This window comes from Montipora capricornis, chromosome 6 (genome assembly GCF_036669925.1).
Source record: "Montipora capricornis isolate CH-2021 chromosome 6, ASM3666992v2, whole genome shotgun sequence".
Taxonomy (NCBI): Eukaryota; Metazoa; Cnidaria; class Anthozoa; order Scleractinia; family Acroporidae; genus Montipora; species Montipora capricornis.
The window spans coordinates 70,126,146-70,147,020 of record NC_090888.1 but is presented as its reverse complement, the minus strand read 5'-3'; the positions used below and the strand labels follow the sequence as shown (position 1 = coordinate 70,147,020).

The window sequence follows — 20,875 nt, the reverse complement described above, 5'->3', positions numbered from 1 at the left end:
TGAATATATTTAAAAGCCACCAGTTATTTGAATCATATAGAGAAGCGTGTTATCGCCTTATACAATGAGGTTCCCCTAAATCGGGAAAAAGGACAACCTTGCAGGGTTAAACAGTTAATTAAATAATTGGCACCCGTAAGGATCAACATGCACTGTATGATTTTTTTGTCTCTTTTTCAGAAATGCAACAATTTTTAATGAATAAGGGGTTTGAATCCCCCTTTCAATCCTAAAACTTTCAGGCTAGCTTTCCTTTCGTTTCTACCAAAGCAGACTTCATAACTGCAATGGTCTTCAATCTTAACGGTAAAGTGTCTCTGTTCTTTGTTTTCTCTCTCTCTCTCTCATCTCTCTCTCTCAATCTCTCTCTCTCTCTCCCTCTCTCTCTCTCTCTCTCTCTCTCTCTCTCTCTCTCTCTCTCTCTCTCTCTCTCTCTCTCTCTCTCTCTCTCTCTCTCTCTCTCTCTCTCTCTCTCTCTCTCTCTCTCTCTCTCTCTCTCTCTCTCTCTCTCTCTCTCTGTTGACTGCTTTTTAACACCATGTACAGTCTAATGACTGTTGGGATTATTAAATGTTAATTTGGATGCATGATATTGCGATCGAAATTGGGTGCTCTGAAAAAGCCTACCTATCTTCAACTTACTGCAAACTTCTTGCTACACAAAGAAACTTTGAAATTTGAGGGATGCATGGAGACAAGAATACCCACATAACAGTTGAAAAAACATTTCACTCATGCAAGAGAATTACTTACAGCCTCCAAAGTGAGTAGAAGGCAAACCAGGTGACAAGAAAGAAACATTTCGATGGCTGAATAACTCAATAGCAGCGAATCTGAATGAAAAAAAGTTAGCAAACACTTATGTTTATATCTAGCAGATCAATTAGAAAAAAACTGATTTCACTTTCAAAAAAATACAGGACTTAAGATTCACTTACTGATCCTCTGATCGTTTCGAAAGTTTGTTGAGCTCTTCCCTTGAGGAGCTTCAATGAGTAATAAACTCCCTCCAACGACTCGCAGAAGACAAAAAGGAATGGTGATATATGAGCAACAGACGCAGAGGAAGAAAAAACTGCAGAATATCCCGTCATACTGATGACCTACTGACTGAGGTCCAAACCAACATCAATCTCACAGCTTCTCTTTTCTCTTTGACGAACAATTACGACTAAAATTTAGTTTCCGGGCTTAATGTTATATCCCGTTGCACTGATGCATGACTAACGCCAAGCAGATCGTGTAACATACGACCAAGGTCCTAGCCTGTGTACAACCGCCGTCTCTCCTAAAATAAACGGAGAGGAACGTCTGTGATCGTGTAGATTCAATCAGAAAGAAACTCCTTCGCAGCAATCGGAGAAGCTTAATTAAAAAGGAATGATCCCAGAAACAGAATGCAGAGAAAGTAAAAACTACAGTAGATACATCCCTTTATGCTTATGCCTAGCAGACGCCAAGCAGGAAGTGCAACTCCATACTAAGGTCAAAGCCAAGATTGTTTCAACTCTTCCACGATTTATAAATAGCCAACTGGTTGCCTCCTGCCAGTTGGGGGTCTTAATCATGTTTCTGTTAAGTTTGCATGGGCCCTTTGCATGAAATTGTCACATGGGTGCAGAGATGGCGCAATGGTGAGAGCACTCGCCTCCCACCATACTGGGACATCCAAAACAAAGAAAAGTCACGCTTGGCTGGTTGAAATCGTTTTGTTTTGGAGACTGTTGCATTATTTTGCCATCCAGCATGTACCATGTGACTGTATCATGCAAAGAGCCCATTGTTTCTTTGATATCATTGAAAGTGAGGTGCCTGTGAACTAGCTTGATAGCTAAGTGCACTTTCCACTATAAACAAAGCATTGTGCTTTTTTTAAAACTATAGCAATCGTTGGTCGGAGCGGCTAATGTGAATGGTAAGGTATTTAAAAATGTCTGAGAGCTTATTGCGGGAGACAAGAGGCCCCAACCAATTATATGGCGGGATTGTGTTTTCTGAACGTGGGCTGTCCACGCGGACCTGTATGGAGGATGCCCTCTCTTCCCCCGTTATTTTCTCTTGTCCTGATACATGACCATCTCCGAGAAGTACCGTGTGTAATTCGTGACGAAGATCCAAGCCAAGATCGATCTCCCAGTATCACTTTTCGCTTTGACGAAAAATTACGATTAAAATTTAGTTTCCTGTCTTTTATAAACTCTCTTTCCAAACGTTTGTATTCTTCCCATAGGGGTTTAAACAAGGGGAAACTTGCAGAATATCCATTTACGATCATAACCACGATGTTCAGGGTTATCAGAAAACTGATGCACATGATAACAGAGAGCATCGCAATTTCTGGTCGGGGCGGCTAGTGTGAAATAAGAATATTTATTATTGGGCTTGTGCTTGTAGCCGATATAACGCGCTCTGATTGGCTAATTGTGACTGAATTGTAGGGCATTATTCTCCCGTAATGTCCACGGGCCGATTACTGGCTTGCAAAAACAAAGCAAAAGGTAATTAAAAAGCCATAAAATAAACTACTTACTAACCGAGCTAGCTCGAGCCGTACTGGGGAATATTGGACCTCGGTCGTTTTTATACGGACCTCGCTGCGCTCAGTCCGTACTGCCACGACCTCGGGCCAAATTTTACCCAGTACGGCCCTCGCGCTCGGTTAGTAAGAAGTTAGTAATGGTAATAGGACTGAGTGGATTCCAATTCACGGTCGCTAATCGTACGAGTGATAACAAAACGCGAGTCCGATTTGATTATCACGAGTATGATTACAAACCGAATTGGACGACACAAAGTCCTTTTACCAATTACCGGTAATCATTAACTGAAAATTACAATTTCCGAGAAAAGAAGAAGAGCCAAGTTCGCTCTCCACAGGAAAAAATCCTGTGGAGAGCGAACATGATTCGCATGAGAATGAACATGACTCGCCGATTTTGGCGATCAGTTTGGCCGATTACGTCAAAGACGACCTGGCAACCCTGAAAGAAGTGGCGGCCATCTTGTTGCCTTCTGTATGGTGACTTGTGTCCACGATTTGCAGCTTTCTTTTTGTTTACAACGAGGTACGTTTTCCGTTTAACTTTTAGCGGATACTGAAGGTCGAAATTATGAATTTGCTGCATTTGTCGAAAATCTGTAATGCTCTGTAATTAAAACAAAACCGATTGCAATTGCAATTTCATTTCTTTCGTTATTTTTTCAACGGTGTTCATAAACGGGGGTTGATTTTGCTTGTGCAAGCCATCGTTTATCGGCATGAAGATTCGGTGGATACAGCACATAGGAGTCATTTTAGTACTCTCGCAAGCCAACATTTGTAGGCTTGAATTGTGCAGGTTGAAGAACAAAATCTCAAAGTGGCTGATAACTGTCACAGACTGAAATATATTTTGCTCGCATTGAACTGGGTCTGTTGAAATAATTTTTATTACTTTGGACTGAGTGCTGTTGTGTTAACTTTATCCTGTCATATTCAACGGTATGTTATATCAGAAGCTCATGTGCTTCTGATTATATACAATACCAAATGTTGTATGCCGTTGGCAAAACCAGGATCGGACCGGACCGGACCGGACCGGACCGGACCGGATCGAATCGGACCGGGTCGGATCGGATCGGATCGGATCGGATCGGATCGGGTCGGATCGGACCGGACCGGATCGGATCGGATTGACAAAATACGGACCGGATCAACAACAAAATCCCCGCCAAAAGTAGATGGTCACCAGACCACGTGCTGAAGACAGGAGAAGTCGAATTATGTGCCTTTCTCTGTTGTATAGTCGTCTCCTCATTTATTGAGACTCGTCGAAATGCTTTTTTTCAAAGGTGATTACAGATTCCGAAGCGGAAGTATGAAAGATACGATGTGACGAATTGACGTTAATAAGTGACTTGACTGCCTACGCAACGGTACGAGAGCCATATAGAAGCAATGTTTTTGACTGATGTTTGTCATGAATATTGAGTTCGCGAAGAAACGGCAAAACAACGAAGAAAATATCCACAGCAGCACTTGTTCTCTTGATTACGAAATCTCTCTTCCCCATATTATACGTCACAGCAGGGTGCTGATTTAGCTTCTAAGCCCGCACTGAAAAGGCTGAAAAAGCGGGAAAAGCCCAACTTCGAATGTAATGTTCTCACAAAAAAACAGAAAACGAGGCGAAATAACCCCACACACTTAACTTTACTTATGTTAGGCTTTCCAAAAACAATGTTGGAAAAATTGCTGATTTTAGTCCTTCATTTCTCCTTTAACAAAAATTTCGGTCCTAATATACTTGTACTAATTGGCCCATAGGGGGATAGCAAGAAAACTCCTAAGACACTTAACTTATTGTTCTCTCTAATGTGGAAGTGTAACCTGACTAGAAAGAACACGACCCCAAACTAATTTTCATACAAAAAAGAACAGTTAACTGTTCGCAACAGGAGGATGTTTGGGGGGAAAATTGACGAAGTGCGGGATTTTTAAAACAGTAGGTACGCATTGCGTACGTGTGGTAGTGCAGTAACTTGACAGTGTTTTATTTCCATAACTGTCAACTGGGTTGCGTTTTGTTTTTCAGGAGATTCAAGTTGTTTTTACGAAATATGTAGCTGTAATAGTACACGATATTGCTTTGTTATCGTAAATCATTATAGTGCCATGCATATGGTAGATGTCTTTGCTAAATACCCCCTGAGAACACATGTTGTTCAGTAAAATACTAATCCCAGAAGGATTGACGAAAATAAAAGGAAATCAAGAAACATTGGCTTCACGGTCGACATGTTGATCTTACAACTTCTTTTTCACCACAAGTTTAAGCGTGTACTCTGAGCTACGTATATCAAAGATCGTGTCGATGATCTGTTACAATGCTTGCAGCACTTTTCATCGGTCAAGTCCTGGTGGAATTTTTTCAAAACTTCCATGAAGGCGGAAATTGCCGCCGTCGCTAGTGATAAGCTTAAGAGGCTATCGCACGATAAGGTCCTACTCACCAATCGCATGATCGATTTTAAGCTTTCTCTCGCCTCGGGTAACGTCTCCGTCGGCCCTCAAATAGTTGAGTTGGAGAGCCGATTGCAGTCGCTTATCTTAAGCGAGTTTGACGGCTATAAAACTCGTTCGTTTTTTCTTTAAAACTGGTCGTGAACGAATTGATCGTAGCTATGTCGAGTGACTTCTAAATTTGACGGAGTTGGAGTTTTTACAAGTGCTAAAATCGAGCGCGCGCATATAGAGTTTTATTCTAATTTGTTTTCTGAGGAGCCTCTTGACTTTGACTATAGGCATCTTTGTTTATCAAGTGTTCACAAGTCCCTTTTCCCTCCTCAGAGTGAATCGTGCGAGGGCCTCTTAACGCTTGATGAACTGACCACTTCGCTTCAAAGCCTTAACCTGGGAAAGTGCCCGGGATCAGATGGTTTAACCGTAGAATTTCATTTGCATTTTTGGGAAATCCTGGGCCCTTTACTTCTCCTTGTCGCAAACCAGTGTTTTATAGATCGCGAACTTACGAATTTTATGACTAAGGGCAGCATTACTCGGCTCACCTTAAAAAAAAGCGCGGTAAAATCAGAGACTTTAAAACTGGAGGCCCATCTACCCGCCTTTCAAATTTCCTTGAACATGTAATCCACCCCGATCGGACTTGTTCTGTACCTCACTGGAAAACTTGAACCATTTACAGACTTCAAAAAAGTTGGTAAAATCTCTGTTAAATGTCCACATTTTCTTTGTAAATTACAATCTCTGTAAATTTGCACACTTACAGAGATTTTGTAACTCCATAAAAAGTCTGTAAAATTTAACGCATTTTCGTCCTTACGATGACATAAAATGTGTACAAAATCTCAATAAAATCTATGTAAATTGAAGGAAAAATTTACAGAGATTTTATGCGATAAGTACAAAATGTCTGTAAAATCTCTTTACTTTCTCTGTAAAATTTACACGAGAAAAAATCTCTGTAAATCCATCCATATAAAATGTCAGTGTTATCTCTGTAAAAAGTGAGTGAGAAGAATGCATGAAATGTCTATAAAATGTCTACAAAAACCCTCAAAAAACTGGAGGGAAAAGTATGTGAGATGTTTTTAAAATGTTGGTGTTTTAGTGCACAAAATCTCAGCAAAATGTTCACAATATCTCTGTAAATTAAGTATTTAAAATCTGACAGAAGGCAGGAAATGTCAATAAAATGTCTGTAAAACTGGAGGGGTAAAGTATGTGAAATGTTTTTAAAATGTTGGTGTTTTAGTGCACAAAATCTCAGCAAAATGTTTACAATATCTCTGTAAATAATAGCATTTAAAACCTGACGTAAGCCAGGAAATGTTAATAAAAAGTGAAATGGATGAAAGGTTAGTCGATTTTACGTAGAAAAAAGAACAAGTTCTAGAGTTTGTGAATGCATAAATTTTTATTTCAAATCTAAAAATAATCATTTGTTTATATTACTTTCAATAGAATCTAAGTGTACAATAAAATTCTTGCAATAAGTTCAATAAAATAATTCAATTAATAACATGAGTTACCATGGCAACTTTTTCTACCGTGCCAAAATGGTGTCCACTTTCGAAAAAACCCACGTCCTATGATTGCGATTTGTCAACCATGATTTATAGCTGATGAAATTCCAGTTGTGTTTTGTCCAAAATCAAATAATTTTTCTTGCCTTAAGGCTTATGAAATTATTTGATTCTGGACAAAGCACGTGTGAAATTATTCCCTAAATTCACTCATCACTATTTGATAACATACAAATTCATAAAAATAAGGAATAAAATATATGCAAGGGATTTCATTATTATTAAATAAGTATAAAAATCTGGCTTATGTTACCCCAATTACAAATATAGTTGTTAGAAATGGGCGCGGCTTATCTGCGGGAAGATCTGAAAAAGGCTGCCTCTGGTGGCCAGTTTTCCATCTTTGCATCCAATTTTATGCCTAGTTGCATGTACTAAGCTACAAACGTTCCGCTCATATTCTTGTTGTAATGCAAAAAAATCTATGGCAAAACTGTGTTTAAGAAATTCCTGTCAACAAATACCAGAAAAAGATCAATCATATGTCCAAGTTGATAAAAACGATGTTCATTACATTAAAGTGCTAAAATTACATTAAAGTATTTCCTGTTTCAATATTAGTGAACAGTGAGTTAATGTTTGATGAACAGTGGATGAACTTGACTTCTAAAGACTAGGCTTTGGATTTCTTTTGTTTTCTGTCAAAAAAACTTTTTCTGTAAATTTCAGCTGGTAAGGTCAGGGTGCGGCTTACCTCCAGGTTTACAGTTCACCTGCCAGTTCAGTTGGGTAATACTACCACACTAAAACAAATTAACCACATGGATTACCTGCATGGGTACACCTACTTTTCAAGTTACATCAAACTGTATGAGGTGTGCCACCCGCCAGTTCAGATGAAAAATACTACAAATTGGTATACTATGACAAATTAACTGCATGGTTAGACCAGACCGAATTTACAAGTTACATCGAACTGTATGAGGTGCGCCACCCGCCAGTTCAGATGAAAAATACTACAAATTAGTATACTATGACAAATTAGCTGCATGGTTAGACCGAATTTACAAGTTACATCGAACTGTATGAGGTGCGCCACCCGCCAGTTCAGATGAAAAATACTACAAATTAGTATACTATGACAAATTAACTGCATGGTTAGACCGAATTTACAAGTTACATCCAACTGTATGAGGTGTGCCACCCGCCAGTTCCGATGAAAAATACTACAAATTAGTATGCTATGACTAATTAACTGCATGGTTAGACCGAATTTACAAGTTACATCCAACTGTATGAGGTGTGCCACCCGCCAGTTCCGATGAAAAATACTACAAATTAGTATACTATGACAAATTAACTGCATGGTTAGACTGAATTTACAAGTTACATTCAACTGTATGTGGTGTGCCACCCGCCAGTTCAGATGAAAAAATTAAAACTACAAATTACATGTAGTATACTATGACAAATTAACTGCATAGTTAGACCGAATTTACAAGTTACATCCAACTGTATGAGGTGTGCCACCCGCCAGTTCAGATGAAAAATACTACAAATTAGTATGCTATGACTAATTATCTTTAAATCATTGTTGCCACATGCAGATGTGTTTATTAGAAAGAGATCACTTGTGTTTGATGTATTTGCCACTGAACGATGACTGACAATTTCCTCAGACCCAAGGGACAGTGAAACCTTTCTTGATTTTTGTCAAAAAACTTACAGTATATGAACAGAGAAGTCACTGATTGTTGCAGTGAATATTTCTCCCTTGTATTCACCCAGTTCAATGTGAGAGCATTCGACTCTTCCATAATTACCTGATGTCTGGAACAAATTTACTTGACCCAGCTAAAACAGTTTGACCTAATAATGTTCACAAGGTATATCCAAAATGGCAATGAAACCTCTACCCTCGCAAGTTTTGACACAAAGACATCAATTATTATTCACAATTGCATCACAATTTGCAATCAGCACTGTCTGTTTCTTGCATCTCAGGAAATTCCCTCCAATTAAATTTCAATGCTCAATTTCCTTCAGCACTGCATCTTGTGGTTGAAGTACATGAAGGCCCTGGAAAAGAGTCACACCAGTCAATCAATCAATTTATATAATTTCATAATACCATTTTCGAAGAATGTTGTAACAAATCACTTTCCCATTCATAAGCAATGTTCCTGTGTAGGTGAAACTGAATAATGAAGCTAAGAGCTAAAGGAATTATTGCAAGAAACTTGTATCTTACCATGATGAGCTTAGGCAGACAAAAAAATATATGCAAATGAGCTTACAGTGATTTGAAATCACCCTTAGCTAATCATTAAGTGTAACTCAAGAACTCATTTCGCATGTTTAGGTGTCGCAGATATCGCATCAGAGTCGGCTTCTGACATATTCAGTTACTTTTTTTTACACCTTTTAAGTCACAATGGAGAAGCATAAATCCACAAAACGTCATTCAGGGAACGTTTTCCAGAGACTTTGCCCCGTGTAGCTCGTGTGGCGTGCAGCAATTCTCGCGAGGATTTTAGAGTAATTCTTGCTCGCACAATTCTGCAACACTGTGGCAAATACGCATAACTCGCTTTTTGAGTTCAGTTATTTTCAATTTACGTATCCTTTGTATGTACAAAATTGGTTCTGCCTTCAGATAACAACAGTCCAAAACTAGACTGACTACCCAAGAGAGACAGAACTTATTAGTACAAAATAATAATTATTACAAAATTGGTTCTGCCTTCAGATAACAACAGTCCAAACTGGACTGACTACCCAAGAGAGACAGAACTCGTTAGCGCAAAATAATAATTATTACAAAATTGGTTCTGCCTTCAGATAACAACAGTCCAAACTGGACTGACTACCCAAGAGAGACAGAACTCATTAGCACAAAATAATTATTATTACAACATTGGTTCTGCCTTCAGATAACAACAGTCCAAAACTGGACTGACTACCCAAGAGAGACAGAACTCATTAGTACAAAATAATAGTTATTACAAAATTGGTTCTGCCTTCAGATAACAACAATCCAAAACTAGACTGACTACCCAAGAGAGACAGAACTTATTAGTACAAAATAATAATTATTACAAAATTGGTTCTGCCTTCAGATAACAACAGTCCAAAACTAGACTGACTACCCAAGAGAGACAGAACTTATTAGTACAAAATAATAATTATTACAAAATTGGTTCTGCCTTCAGATAACAACAGTCCAAACTGGACTGACTACCCAAGAGAGACAGAACTCATTAGTACAAAATAATAATTATTACAAAATTGGTTCTGCCTTCAGATAACAACAGTCCAAAACTAGACTGACTACCCAAGAGAGACAGAACTTATTAGTACAAAATAATAATTATTACAAAATTGGTTCTGCCTTCAGATAACAACAGTCCAAACTGGACTGACTACCCAAGAGAGACAGAACTCATTAGCACAAAATAATTATTATTACAACATTGGTTCTGCCTTCAGATAACAACAGTCCAAAACTGGACTGACTACCCAAGAGAGACAGAACTCATTAGTACAAAATAATAGTTATTACAAAATTGGTTCTGCCTTCAGATAACAACAGTCCAAAACTAGACTGACTACCCAAGAGAGACAGAACTTATTAGTACAAAATAATAATTATTACAAAATTGGTTCTGCCTTCAGATAACAACAGTCCAAACTGGACTGACTACCCAAGAGAGACAGAACTCATTAGCACAAAATAATTATTATTACAAAATTGGTTCTGCCTTCAGATAACAACAGTCCAAACTGGACTGACTACCCAAGAGAGACATAACTCGTTAGTACAAAATAATAATTATTACAAAATTGGTTCTGCCTTCAGATAACAACAGTCCAAACTGGACTGACTACCCAAGAGAGACAGAACTCATTAGTACATTTAATAATTATTACAAAATTGGTTCTGCTTTCAGATAACAACGGTAAAAAATGGACTGACTACCCGAGAGAGACAGAACTCGTTAGGGTAAAATAAAAATGATTAAAAAGAGACTGGTTGTGCCTTTTGATAACAAAAGTCAAAAATATTTAAAATGCAATCTGTTTTGCAATAATAATTTAATATTATAGATACTTTTAAAGATTACATTGAAACTGATCAATGTACATGTACTTCAGGTCTGATATCCAGCTAGCAGCCTAAGGCTGTATTCTGTCCATTACATAAATGTACACTGTAGTGTGTTTCAGTCTGACCTCTACTCAAAAACAACAAACAGCATTTTCCTATGCTGAATTTCTCATTGGGCTAGCTCCGGGTCATTGAGGTACACAAGCAACCCCACCATGACAAGGTATGGACTATGAGGTGGTTGCAAAGTACAAAATGATCAGAAAATCGTCTGGCATTACACAGAGTAAACTCCCAGGAGTCAATCGGTTTAGTAAAAATTTACAAACTAACAAACAAAACAAATGACAAATTATCCTAATGATCTTTTGCTTATTAGCTTCGCTCCACATAACAAGCTAAATTATGCTTCACAAATTATTATTATTATTATCATTATCATTATTAGGATATGTTGGTCAAGTTTGTTTTCCATGCTCGACTGGTTATTTCATATCCAACAAGCCTGAACGCAATAATATTGTTTTATTGAAAATGTCCTCAAAATAGAGAGAAATCTACTGACTTCATTGTGTAACTGTATATTTTCAGCTGACATTGTACCCTTTCCATCATTTTGTAGAGCATGGAATATTAGCTCATATCCCAGGATGGCAGGGCCAATGAAAACTTCTGAATTGTATTACAGAATGATAAAATTCTGAGTGACACTTATAGATTTTACTCTGTCTAATGCCAGACGATTTTACTCGTCAATGGGGGCCTCTTCAGGGATGAATGGGTTAAGTACTCATCAAATAAAATTTGAGGTTTTGGTGGGAGAAATTGCAATATTAACTGCATCACAATATTATTGGTGTATTTAGATGGCTAGCTCTACTACATAACAGTACATGTACAGGGTTCTCCCTAGTTTTCAGCGCAACAGGTATGGCACCTTTTCACACCCGTAAAGCAATTGGTTAATGTTGGAGGTTCTGCAAAGGATAAGCGACTTCTGAGTGTTTGCAGGTGGTAATAAGTGCTCTTACAAGCAGTAAATTTTACCGGTAGCTTTATCAATGTTTCATGAAAAATGCTAGTAATGCAAATGCTTTTGAGTAGTCTACTATGGAATACCTCAGAAGACAATTGAATTTTTTTTTGTTAAGGCCCACATACATGTACATGCAAACAAGAAAGTGACAAGTAACAAGCGAGAAAGCTTGTATACCATGTCACAGGAAATAGTTACATATCACCCTGCACAAGCAATGTGGAATACAGCCGAATATATGCTGTGCAGTTATTGACTGATTGGTTAAATCTTTTTATGACTTGGTATAAAGGGCTTCACATTACTGAACATGTGACATTGTTTGCACGAGGAGCCAGAGCCGGCCAAATTTTTGCGCGGCCCATCAAAGAAATTTGAACGCAAGGTTAAATTCCTAGAATACTTTTTCTCACAGTCTAGGAACAAAGGTGTGAAAAAGCAACGTGATCCCAAACCACACGTCAATAATAATAACACCGTAACTGTTCATTAAAGTTGTTAAGATCGAGATCACGTAGTGCAGTATGACACAGGAATAAAAATAGTAAATGTAGAACCGAAAGAGTTAATTCTCCATGTGAATCGTTCCATGTCTGTTTATATTATTTTCTTGTCATCATGTCACACACCAGGCAGTTACTTTAATGTTTAACTCCTCATTTCACAACAAAAGTAAATGCGATATTGCCAGGCTTGCGGATTTGTTTAATCTAACAGCAGTACCGCTAAAAGAGAGGGCCTATTTTCGTCACAATGAGGAGATATGAGCTTCCGCGTTTACTGGCTTGACGGCACAGGATAAAATTGCTTCAGTTGGGCAGCGTGCTGGCAGTCGTTGGGGAACGACAAGCACTGATCAGATCGAGAAGTCTTCTTAAATGCAAAGAGGGTGAGTGGTCGCGTAGAAGAGAATTTCAACTTATATGGTGGCCCAATGTCTATTCGCAAGCAAAATACTGGACATTTGCGACAGAGATTCTTTCTCGGACACACTGCACTCGTAAATTAACTCATTCATGAGGATTTGGCGTAGTAACTTTTAGGTCTAGTGAAGAACTTATAAAAAAGGGCACTCGAATTCTCCTTCCCTCTTTCTCCTATGATGAAAAGACAATAAAACATGTGCAATATATAGGATATGCACTTTAAACAACAAAAATTGTCAATGTCAAGTGTTTGTCTCTCTGTAAAGAATTCTCTATAGGGTAGACATTGAAAGCTATTTTGTTCAGAAAATTTGTTTCATTCATAAAAGGAGTAATTTTCAATAATGTACATGTACAAACATTACCGTGACTTTCTTTAACTGATCTTGTGTTTCCTGAAAATAAACCTATAATGGTATGATATGAAACACCAAAAGCACCCATTGAATGAAAGTCAGTATACATGTAGATAGTTATAAACTGCATGACAACGACAGGGTCAGCAATTATTCGGTGCCCTTGAATTAAATTTGATTTTTGTCAGCCTTTTCAGGTGATCAGTTGTTTCTTTGTTGTACTTACATCCAGTGTAAGAAATATGGGAAACATAAAAATCCCAGTGAGTTAATAGATTGTATACCTCAGGTATATGCTACCCAAGAGGTTACAAAGTGAAATGGTGAAAGAGTGAGTTATGGATTGTATACCTCAGGTATATGCTACCCAAGAGGTTACAAAGTGAAATGGTGACACAGTGAGTTATGGATTGTATACCTCAGGTATATGCTACCCAAGAGGTTACAAAGTGAAATGGTGACACAGTGAGTTATGGATTGTATACCTCAGGTATATGCTACCCAAGAGGTTACAAAGTGAAATGGTGACACAGTGAGTTATGGATTGTATACCTCAGGTATATGCTACCCAAGAGGTTACAAAGTGAAACGGTGACACAGTGAGTTAATAGATTGTATACCTCAGGTATATGCTACCCAAGAGGTTACAAAGTGAAATGGTGACACAGTGAGTTATGGATTGTATACCTCAGGTATATGCTACCCAAGAGGTTACAAAGTGAAACGGTGACACAGTGAGTTAATAGATTGTATACCTCAGGTATATGCTACCCAAGAGGTTACAAAGTGAAATGGTGACACAGTGAGTTATGGATTGTATACCTCAGGTATATGCTACCCAAGAGGTTACAGAGTGAAATGGTGACACAGTTAGTTATGGATTGCATACCTCAGGTATATGCTACCCAAGAGGTTACAAAGTGAAATGGTGAAAGAGTGAGTTATGGATTGTATACCTCAGGTATATGCTACCCAAGAGGTTACAAAGTGAAATGGTGACACTGAGTTATGGATTGTATACCTCAGGTATATGCTACCCAAGAGGTTACAAAGTGAAACGGTGACACAGTGAGTTAATAGATTGTATACCTCAGGTATATGCTACCCAAGAGGTTACAAAGTGAAATGGTGACACAGTGAGTTATGGATTGTATACCTCAGGTATATGCTACCCAAGAGGTTACAGAGTGAAATGGTGACACAGTGAGTTATGGATTGTATACCTCAGGTATATGCTACCCAAGAGGTTACAAAGTGAACTGGTGAAACAGTGAGTTAATAGATTGTATACCTCAGGTATATGCTACCCAAGAGGTAACAAAGTAAAATGGTGACAGTGAGTTAAGGATTGTATACCTCAGGTATATGCTACACAATTAATTATTAATAGCATAGCTGTAAATTTAATTTTGTATACTCTTTCGAATCAACTTTTAGGCCATGCTTTAACTTGCTTTTTCTGTGCAAATACTGTTGCAGCACATCTGGAACAATAACCTAGCGATCAAGTCCACAGAACTGCCTTATCTTGGACAATCAAAGAAATTAGATAATTTATATTTTGGTCAAATTGATGGAAGTAAGATTTGTCATCAAGATACTTTATTTGGGTGGGATTGACGGAGGTATTGACAATTATGGGAGACCAAAGCGAGATAATCTCCCAGGTGGTTTCTTCTGAAGTGTAACCGACCTTTCAGTGAAATCTAGTGTCAAAGGAGTAATCTTATTAAGCGCCCAGTCCAAAATTTAGCTTGCTCTGGCTCCTCTTGCATGAGAAACCAGTGAAGGTACATGTAGTTATACAGGTGACAAGGGAGTAACTACAGAATAACCGGCCACTATTGTGCTCTTGTAGTGGCATCGTTTGAAGAACAAGGCATCTGCAAGTGGCGAATAAGGGGCTGGGTATACAGAGATCCATATATTACATGTAATTTCCTATTCGTTATTATTGTTATTGTCTTAAAGGGCCTTAATACAATATAAAGTGAGATTACTAAGGGAGTAGGTCTGCAAAAGTAATGACTGTGCTGAGGCCCTCCTTGGCGTTTTGGGAAACGAGGGAAGATGGCTATTTTGAACCGGGGAACAGAGGAAAAATGACAAAATGTCTTAAGAACAAGGCGACATAAACAATTTTAGGGAGCAAAAAGCTGGGTACAAGTTTGAAAGTAAATTGGGCGGGGAACAAGGGAACAAAACTTTAAAATTTTAAGCCATTTAAATTTAAATCAGGTTTGTAAGTAAGATGACGACTTACCGAAAACTCCTCGGCTGTTCGGCCTGGCCACCCTTTGTTCCAAACGTTCGTAGAACTCCCTTTACGTTTTGAAGAAGGTCTCTATTTTTGCCATTAAGTCTTCACCGATTAATTCTTTCGGAGACTGTCTGAGGTTGAATCATGTCACTGGCGTGTAACTTTCTGGCGAATGCTGATTATCTGACCTGAATTGTCGTTGCCCTTTCTTCCGGACTCCGTCGATGTTTACTGGGTTTACTTGGTGGAATGCGTGCCATTTCACCCGAAAAAAATGTTAAGGAATCGCAAAGATCCAATTTTGGTCGTCCAACAAGGGAAAAAGAGAGGAAGAGCACATGCATTGATCGCCCGCGCGAAAAACAAAACGATAATTCAAACCGATCTCGTTCCCAGAGTCCTTGCGGCGGGCAATTCATAATGGCGGACAAAGTTGGTGAATCATGTAATTATTGTGAAATGTCCCCAATCCTTCTCTTTGTGCCAACATCCAATCACAACCCGTTGTGAGCCCAGTGTGATTCCTGGGGCGCTTTCATTTTGGGTGGAAAAACCGGGGAGAATTTTCTGCTTTAAAGATGCAGAGCAAATTTCCTCAATCAAAATATGGAACGGGGGAAAGTGTGTTCCTTTTGAGATTTCCTTTTCTGTTTTTCTCAAGAGACTGGATACTATTGACTGAAACCCGCACGATTAATTTGGGCAGCTAAACACCAATGCTATTTTTTTTTCTTTTTTCAAGGGGCATGGTAAAAGTCTGCTTACTAGCCTACATTACTTTCTCAATCTCATTCTGTGCTGGGACTCCTATATCACAAAGACCTTGATTTACATGTTATTTGCATGATTCATCCCAGCAATTTACACGAAATTTACGCAAAAAAACTATTTTATGGCCAGCTTGTGTCAATTTACATAGATTTTATGGCCTTTGCAATTGCTGTAAACAACTAAAACGGTCTAATCTTGTGAGGCCCTAAGTACCCGTTTATATGGAGAAAAATTGTCCCGGGAAGAAGGGTCACTCGCTTACCGGAGTTACCCCGGACCAGCCAACTTTTCCTACATTTCCCTATAAAATGCAGTTTAAGTAAACTGTTTACATGAGGAAAAAAAATGGCTCGGCTAGAAGGGAAACCCACCTAGCCGGGTCACCCTTTGTCAACGGTAGGGTCGCCCTCCTGGCCAGGCCAACTTTATTCCATGTTAACACTTTGGCTCGCTCAGTGGAGTCAACTTGGTCGAGGCAAGATGATGAGAGAATGCACGAGTACTATCTTCCCAGTCTCCTGATGTTCGAAACTTAGCCGGGCAGCTCTTGACTCAGGAAAAAAGGTTAGTTCTTTTCTCACATAAATGCTAGCTAAAGACCCGGCTGGGAGGGTGACCATCTTCCGCGGACAACTTTTCTCCATATCAACAGGGCCTAAGACTTGATCCAAGTCGAACTATTAAAACACATACCGATAGGCATTTTAGAGGTTGCAACCGGCGAACTTTTGATAAACCGAACTCAGTGCAACATGCAGGGCTAATTCAACAGTTTCCCACATAATTTAATTAGGTAATAAATATTCGACACTCAAAATCATCGTGAACAGGGCATACAGATCCAAAACCATTTGGTAACTTAGACAGGACACCCATGATGATAGAGCGCAATTTACAGACATTTTATGAGACATGACCAAACGGCGTAAAATCTTTGTAAATTTTCGATTTATAGACATTTTTGCAAGATTTTATAAAGTCTGTAAATTTCAAGTATTTCCTCTTGTTGTAGCTCCAATAATTTATAAACATTTTACAGACATTTTATAGAGCTTTACTCAACAAAACTCTGTAAAATATCTGTAAAATAAATTTACAAAGATTTTATATTTATGGAGTTAAGTGTTAAAGTCTGTAAATTTATTATTTACAGACATTTTATGAAGTCTGTAAATGGTCCAAATTTTCCAGTGCCTAGCCGTGGCTTTTTCTCCAATATGGTTCTTCTGCGAGATGTTTTTGATTCCATTCAGCAGACAAACGAGCCTGCCATCCTGGTCAGTCTTGCATGACCAGGAAAAAGCATTCGACCGAGTAAACCGCCCTTTATGGAACTTCTGCTTGCTTACGGGTTCTGTCCTGACTTTCGTAGATGAGTTTCTACATTTTACAAGAGCGCGTTTATGCAAATAATACTTAATGATTGGCTAACTGGTCAAATCCCTCTTAGTTGCGGGGTCCGCCAGAGAGACCCCTTATATCCCCTTCTCTATGTTCTCAGCGTTGAGGTTTTAGCGGCCTTGATTCGCAGTTCGCCCGAGATTGAGAGGTTTCTCCTGTCCGGTGCCAGGGGTCAGCAGGCGCGAGTGTGCCTGTATGCGGATGATACCACAGCCATCCTAGCCTCAAGGATCTTCAATCTGTCACGAATCTTCTCAAATGTGTTAACGTTTACGAGCGCGGCACTGGGGCCAAACTTAACCTTTCCAAGACTCAAGCGATGTGGCTTGGGGCCTGGAGGTCTCGCTCTGACCAGCCTCTTGGTCTTACATGGGTTAAGAAGATGAAGATCCAGGGGGTTTTCTTTGGTACCGTCTCCATTGAGGAGGATAATTGGAAACCTAAGATCGAGAAGTTGGAGAAATCCCTCAATCTCTGGAAGTCCAGGTCCCTCTCCCTCCCGGGGAAAGCTTTAATCATTAACAATATTGGGCTTAGCAAACTGGTGTACTTGGCAAGGGTACTAACTCTACCGGCTTAGGTCATTGCGCGTGTTAACTCTCTCGTTTGGTCTTTCTTGTGGGGCTGCAAGATGGAGACTGTGGCTCGTAAAACTTGCTTTCAGCAACTCGGGCCAGGTTCTTAAGTTGGCGGGGTTAGCTTCCACTCTTAGCCATTCTAACGACCCTAGCGTCTTTCTGTGTAGGTTTTTTGTCGGTCGCCGTTGCAAATTTCCCTTTCGTAAACGGTCGTTGCCATTTGAAACGGTCGATGCCATTTATAACGGTCGACTACACACTTCACTTCAAAGAAAATTACAAGAAACAAACTAAGAAAAAGTATTAACAAAAATTAAGGCAAAAGGAAAAAAAACATTTATAAAAGAAAAACTGGAGGAGAAAAAAAATCCGAAAATTTCAAAACTCGAACTCGGGTTCTTAGCCCTCACCCTAAACAGAACCCTAACCCGAACCCAAACTCATATGACCAGCGAGACAATACTCCCAGTAACCGCAACCTTTTGAGTTTTTACACCTATTGAGTGTAATTCAGAGCTAAAAAATGGCATCGACCATTTCAAATGGCAACGACCGTTCTGAGAAATGGCAACGACCGTTTACGAAAGGGAAATAGGCGTCGCCGTTTGTCCTCTTTGAGACCTGAATGAGCTTCTTTGCGAAGGAACTTATTTCGTGACGCTGCGTTCCCCACTCCTTTCTACGATTCTTGCATTGATGTCCTTTTAAATAACGGTGACAATAGCCTCGTCTCTAAATCCTTTTTTAAAAAGCTCTAAGAAGCCGATCTCCCCCGCCAACTCTCTCCAGCCGCTGGACCCAGGTTCCCGGACAGGGGGTTTCACTTTGTGATCACTGGGCTCGCATCCGTGATGTCTTTGCCGGGAATTATATCGGCGATGCCCCCTGGTTAATTGTTTGAAGGGGTATCAAAGTTCGCGATTCACTCAAAAACTGGGGCTGTATTGACTCCGATAGTTGCGCATTGTGTGCTCGTTGTGAGTCCATTGATCACTGTTTTTTAAACTGTAATAGAGTCAAACGTGTTTGGGCTCGTTTTGTTCCAGCGCAGATAGCCCCGGTGCTGGGTACCCAAATTGGGCCCAATCCTCCTTCTGTTTTCTTTTTTCGCTGGCCTCCTGTTCCTAACAGAAGAGCCAGAATCGCGCACTATCTCATTAAGTCCATCCTCTATGGTGTATGGGTTTTCCGCAATAGGGAAACATTCCACAACGATAGGGTCAATCACTAGGCAATTATCTGCTACATTTCCTCTCACATTTCTAACAGGATTCGTCTCGATCACAGTCGCCTTTCAGAGTCTCGGTTTGCTGACTCTTGGACCTTTTTTTGCCCCATACTGCACCGTGGAGAATGGGCCTCTTAAGATAAATATTTAGATGTCCACCTAACTCCCAGATACAATTTTTCCGTCCTCTGTTCGCGGTGTCCGCAATCCGGGGATCTCTTCAGGGAATTTGCTCAGCTCTTGGACTCTGATGTTAGGGCGAGATAAAAACATCATAAATTTTGTGCCGCGAATATAACAAGTTACCATCAGCCAAAAACATACTGGGAGATTTTTGTTACGTTCAAATTTTCTATCGTATACTTTTGGTTGTACAAGTAAGATTGCAAAATCGAGATTGACATGGATTTTAGCGGCCGCCTGTGATCAAGTTAACCTGCATGTTTATACTAACAATTCAAAAAACAAAGGGTACATCTGTGACAAAATGACGACAAGACAAAAGGTTTTTATTTGTTTTTTTTTTTATAAAGTTCGACACTGGGGGTCCGACAAGATATGTGCGAATTCAAAACAAAGATCGCAATCGTTGTTGTTAGTTTAAGTGTCAACTGAAATTAAGGTTAGAACTTGGGTGGGGGACCGAAGTCCCCGCGACGACCATAGCTAATTTTTTTCAAAACTTGATTATTTTGTGTGGCCGTTGAAGGCTATTTACTTACTTTCTTTCTACGTCAAAACGACTGAACAAATTGGTTCTCAAGAAATATTGGAGTACTCGTTCTAAGCAAAACAATTCCATTGAAGGATTCGTTCTATGCAAAATAATGTTCACAGTGGAACACACAAGAACGAAGCAAGATCTAGAAATATCGTAGAAAATTCTCCTTACCTTCTCAAAGAAAAAGCATCTGTCCACTTTATCAAATAGTTTAATAGACCAGTTCACGCTTTTGAGTATATCGTGAGTAATCAGGGCAACATGACGGGAAATTCAAATGCTTGACTGGAAATTCGAAACAAAATAAAGTGTACACTACGCTACTTTATAAACTTTCGCCTTCATAAACCTAACAAATAAGTCAAAGTTCACAACTGAGATGAACTGGACTTGGTATCTATTCTTTGAAATTCCGAAATATTGCATTTTTTGTCTCCATACATGTCTGTAATTTTGTGCCTTTGGAATTAAGGAAATGTATGCATGGCAGAAACTTTGTTTAATAAAATAATTTCTACAATAGCCATTCTCTCCAACTTTCTTCTGCAGCACGTTTGAGCGCATATGTTCTGTTTTGGAAAATAAAAAAACCCCAAAATTCCATATCATGAATTCTTTTTATCGTTTGATCTTCCACACGAACCTTTGAATTTGTGACTACCAACAAAAAAAGATATTCGACTGGTTTTAAGGCGTGGTATGCATACGGCATCCAAGTGGAAATGGCAACATAGCGTGGCCGCGGCGATTCCTCCTCGAGGTGAATTCTTTTCTTTTCCTTCTCCACCCTTGCAGTGAGCTTTGCTTTTCATTATAATTATGGGAATAGGCATGTTGTGGAAGAGGCAATTGATGGAGTCAAGATGAACTGATGTAACGCAACAAGCATTTTCAGATGAAAACTTAATAAGAAAAGAAAAGTAACTTTTGAACGTGCTTTTAGTAGAATGATGAATAAATTGGAA

The 20,875-nt window shown here is 39.1% G+C and overlaps 1 protein-coding gene and 1 long non-coding RNA gene across 2 annotated transcripts in view; both read right to left on the bottom strand.

Moving 5' to 3' along the window:
- Positions 1-1,114, bottom strand: part of LOC138053358 (olfactomedin-like protein 2B) — a 13,378-nt gene extending 12,264 nt beyond the window's left edge. The window contains exons 1-2 of the mRNA XM_068900007.1: positions 939-1,114; positions 754-833 (exon numbers count right to left, since the gene is read on the bottom strand). Coding sequence (XP_068756108.1) covers positions 754-801 — 48 coding nt within the window. The 5' untranslated portion in view covers positions 802-833; positions 939-1,114. The remainder of the gene's footprint in view (positions 1-753; positions 834-938) is intronic.
- Positions 1,115-6,397: 5,283 nt separating this feature from the next.
- Positions 6,398-15,565, bottom strand: LOC138050803 (uncharacterized). The gene is made up of 2 exons (XR_011132703.1): positions 15,215-15,565; positions 6,398-8,604 (listed from the first exon to the last, which is right to left on the bottom strand). It is a non-coding gene; the product is annotated as an uncharacterized lncRNA (long non-coding RNA).
- Between the last annotated feature and the right edge of the window lie 5,310 nt (positions 15,566-20,875).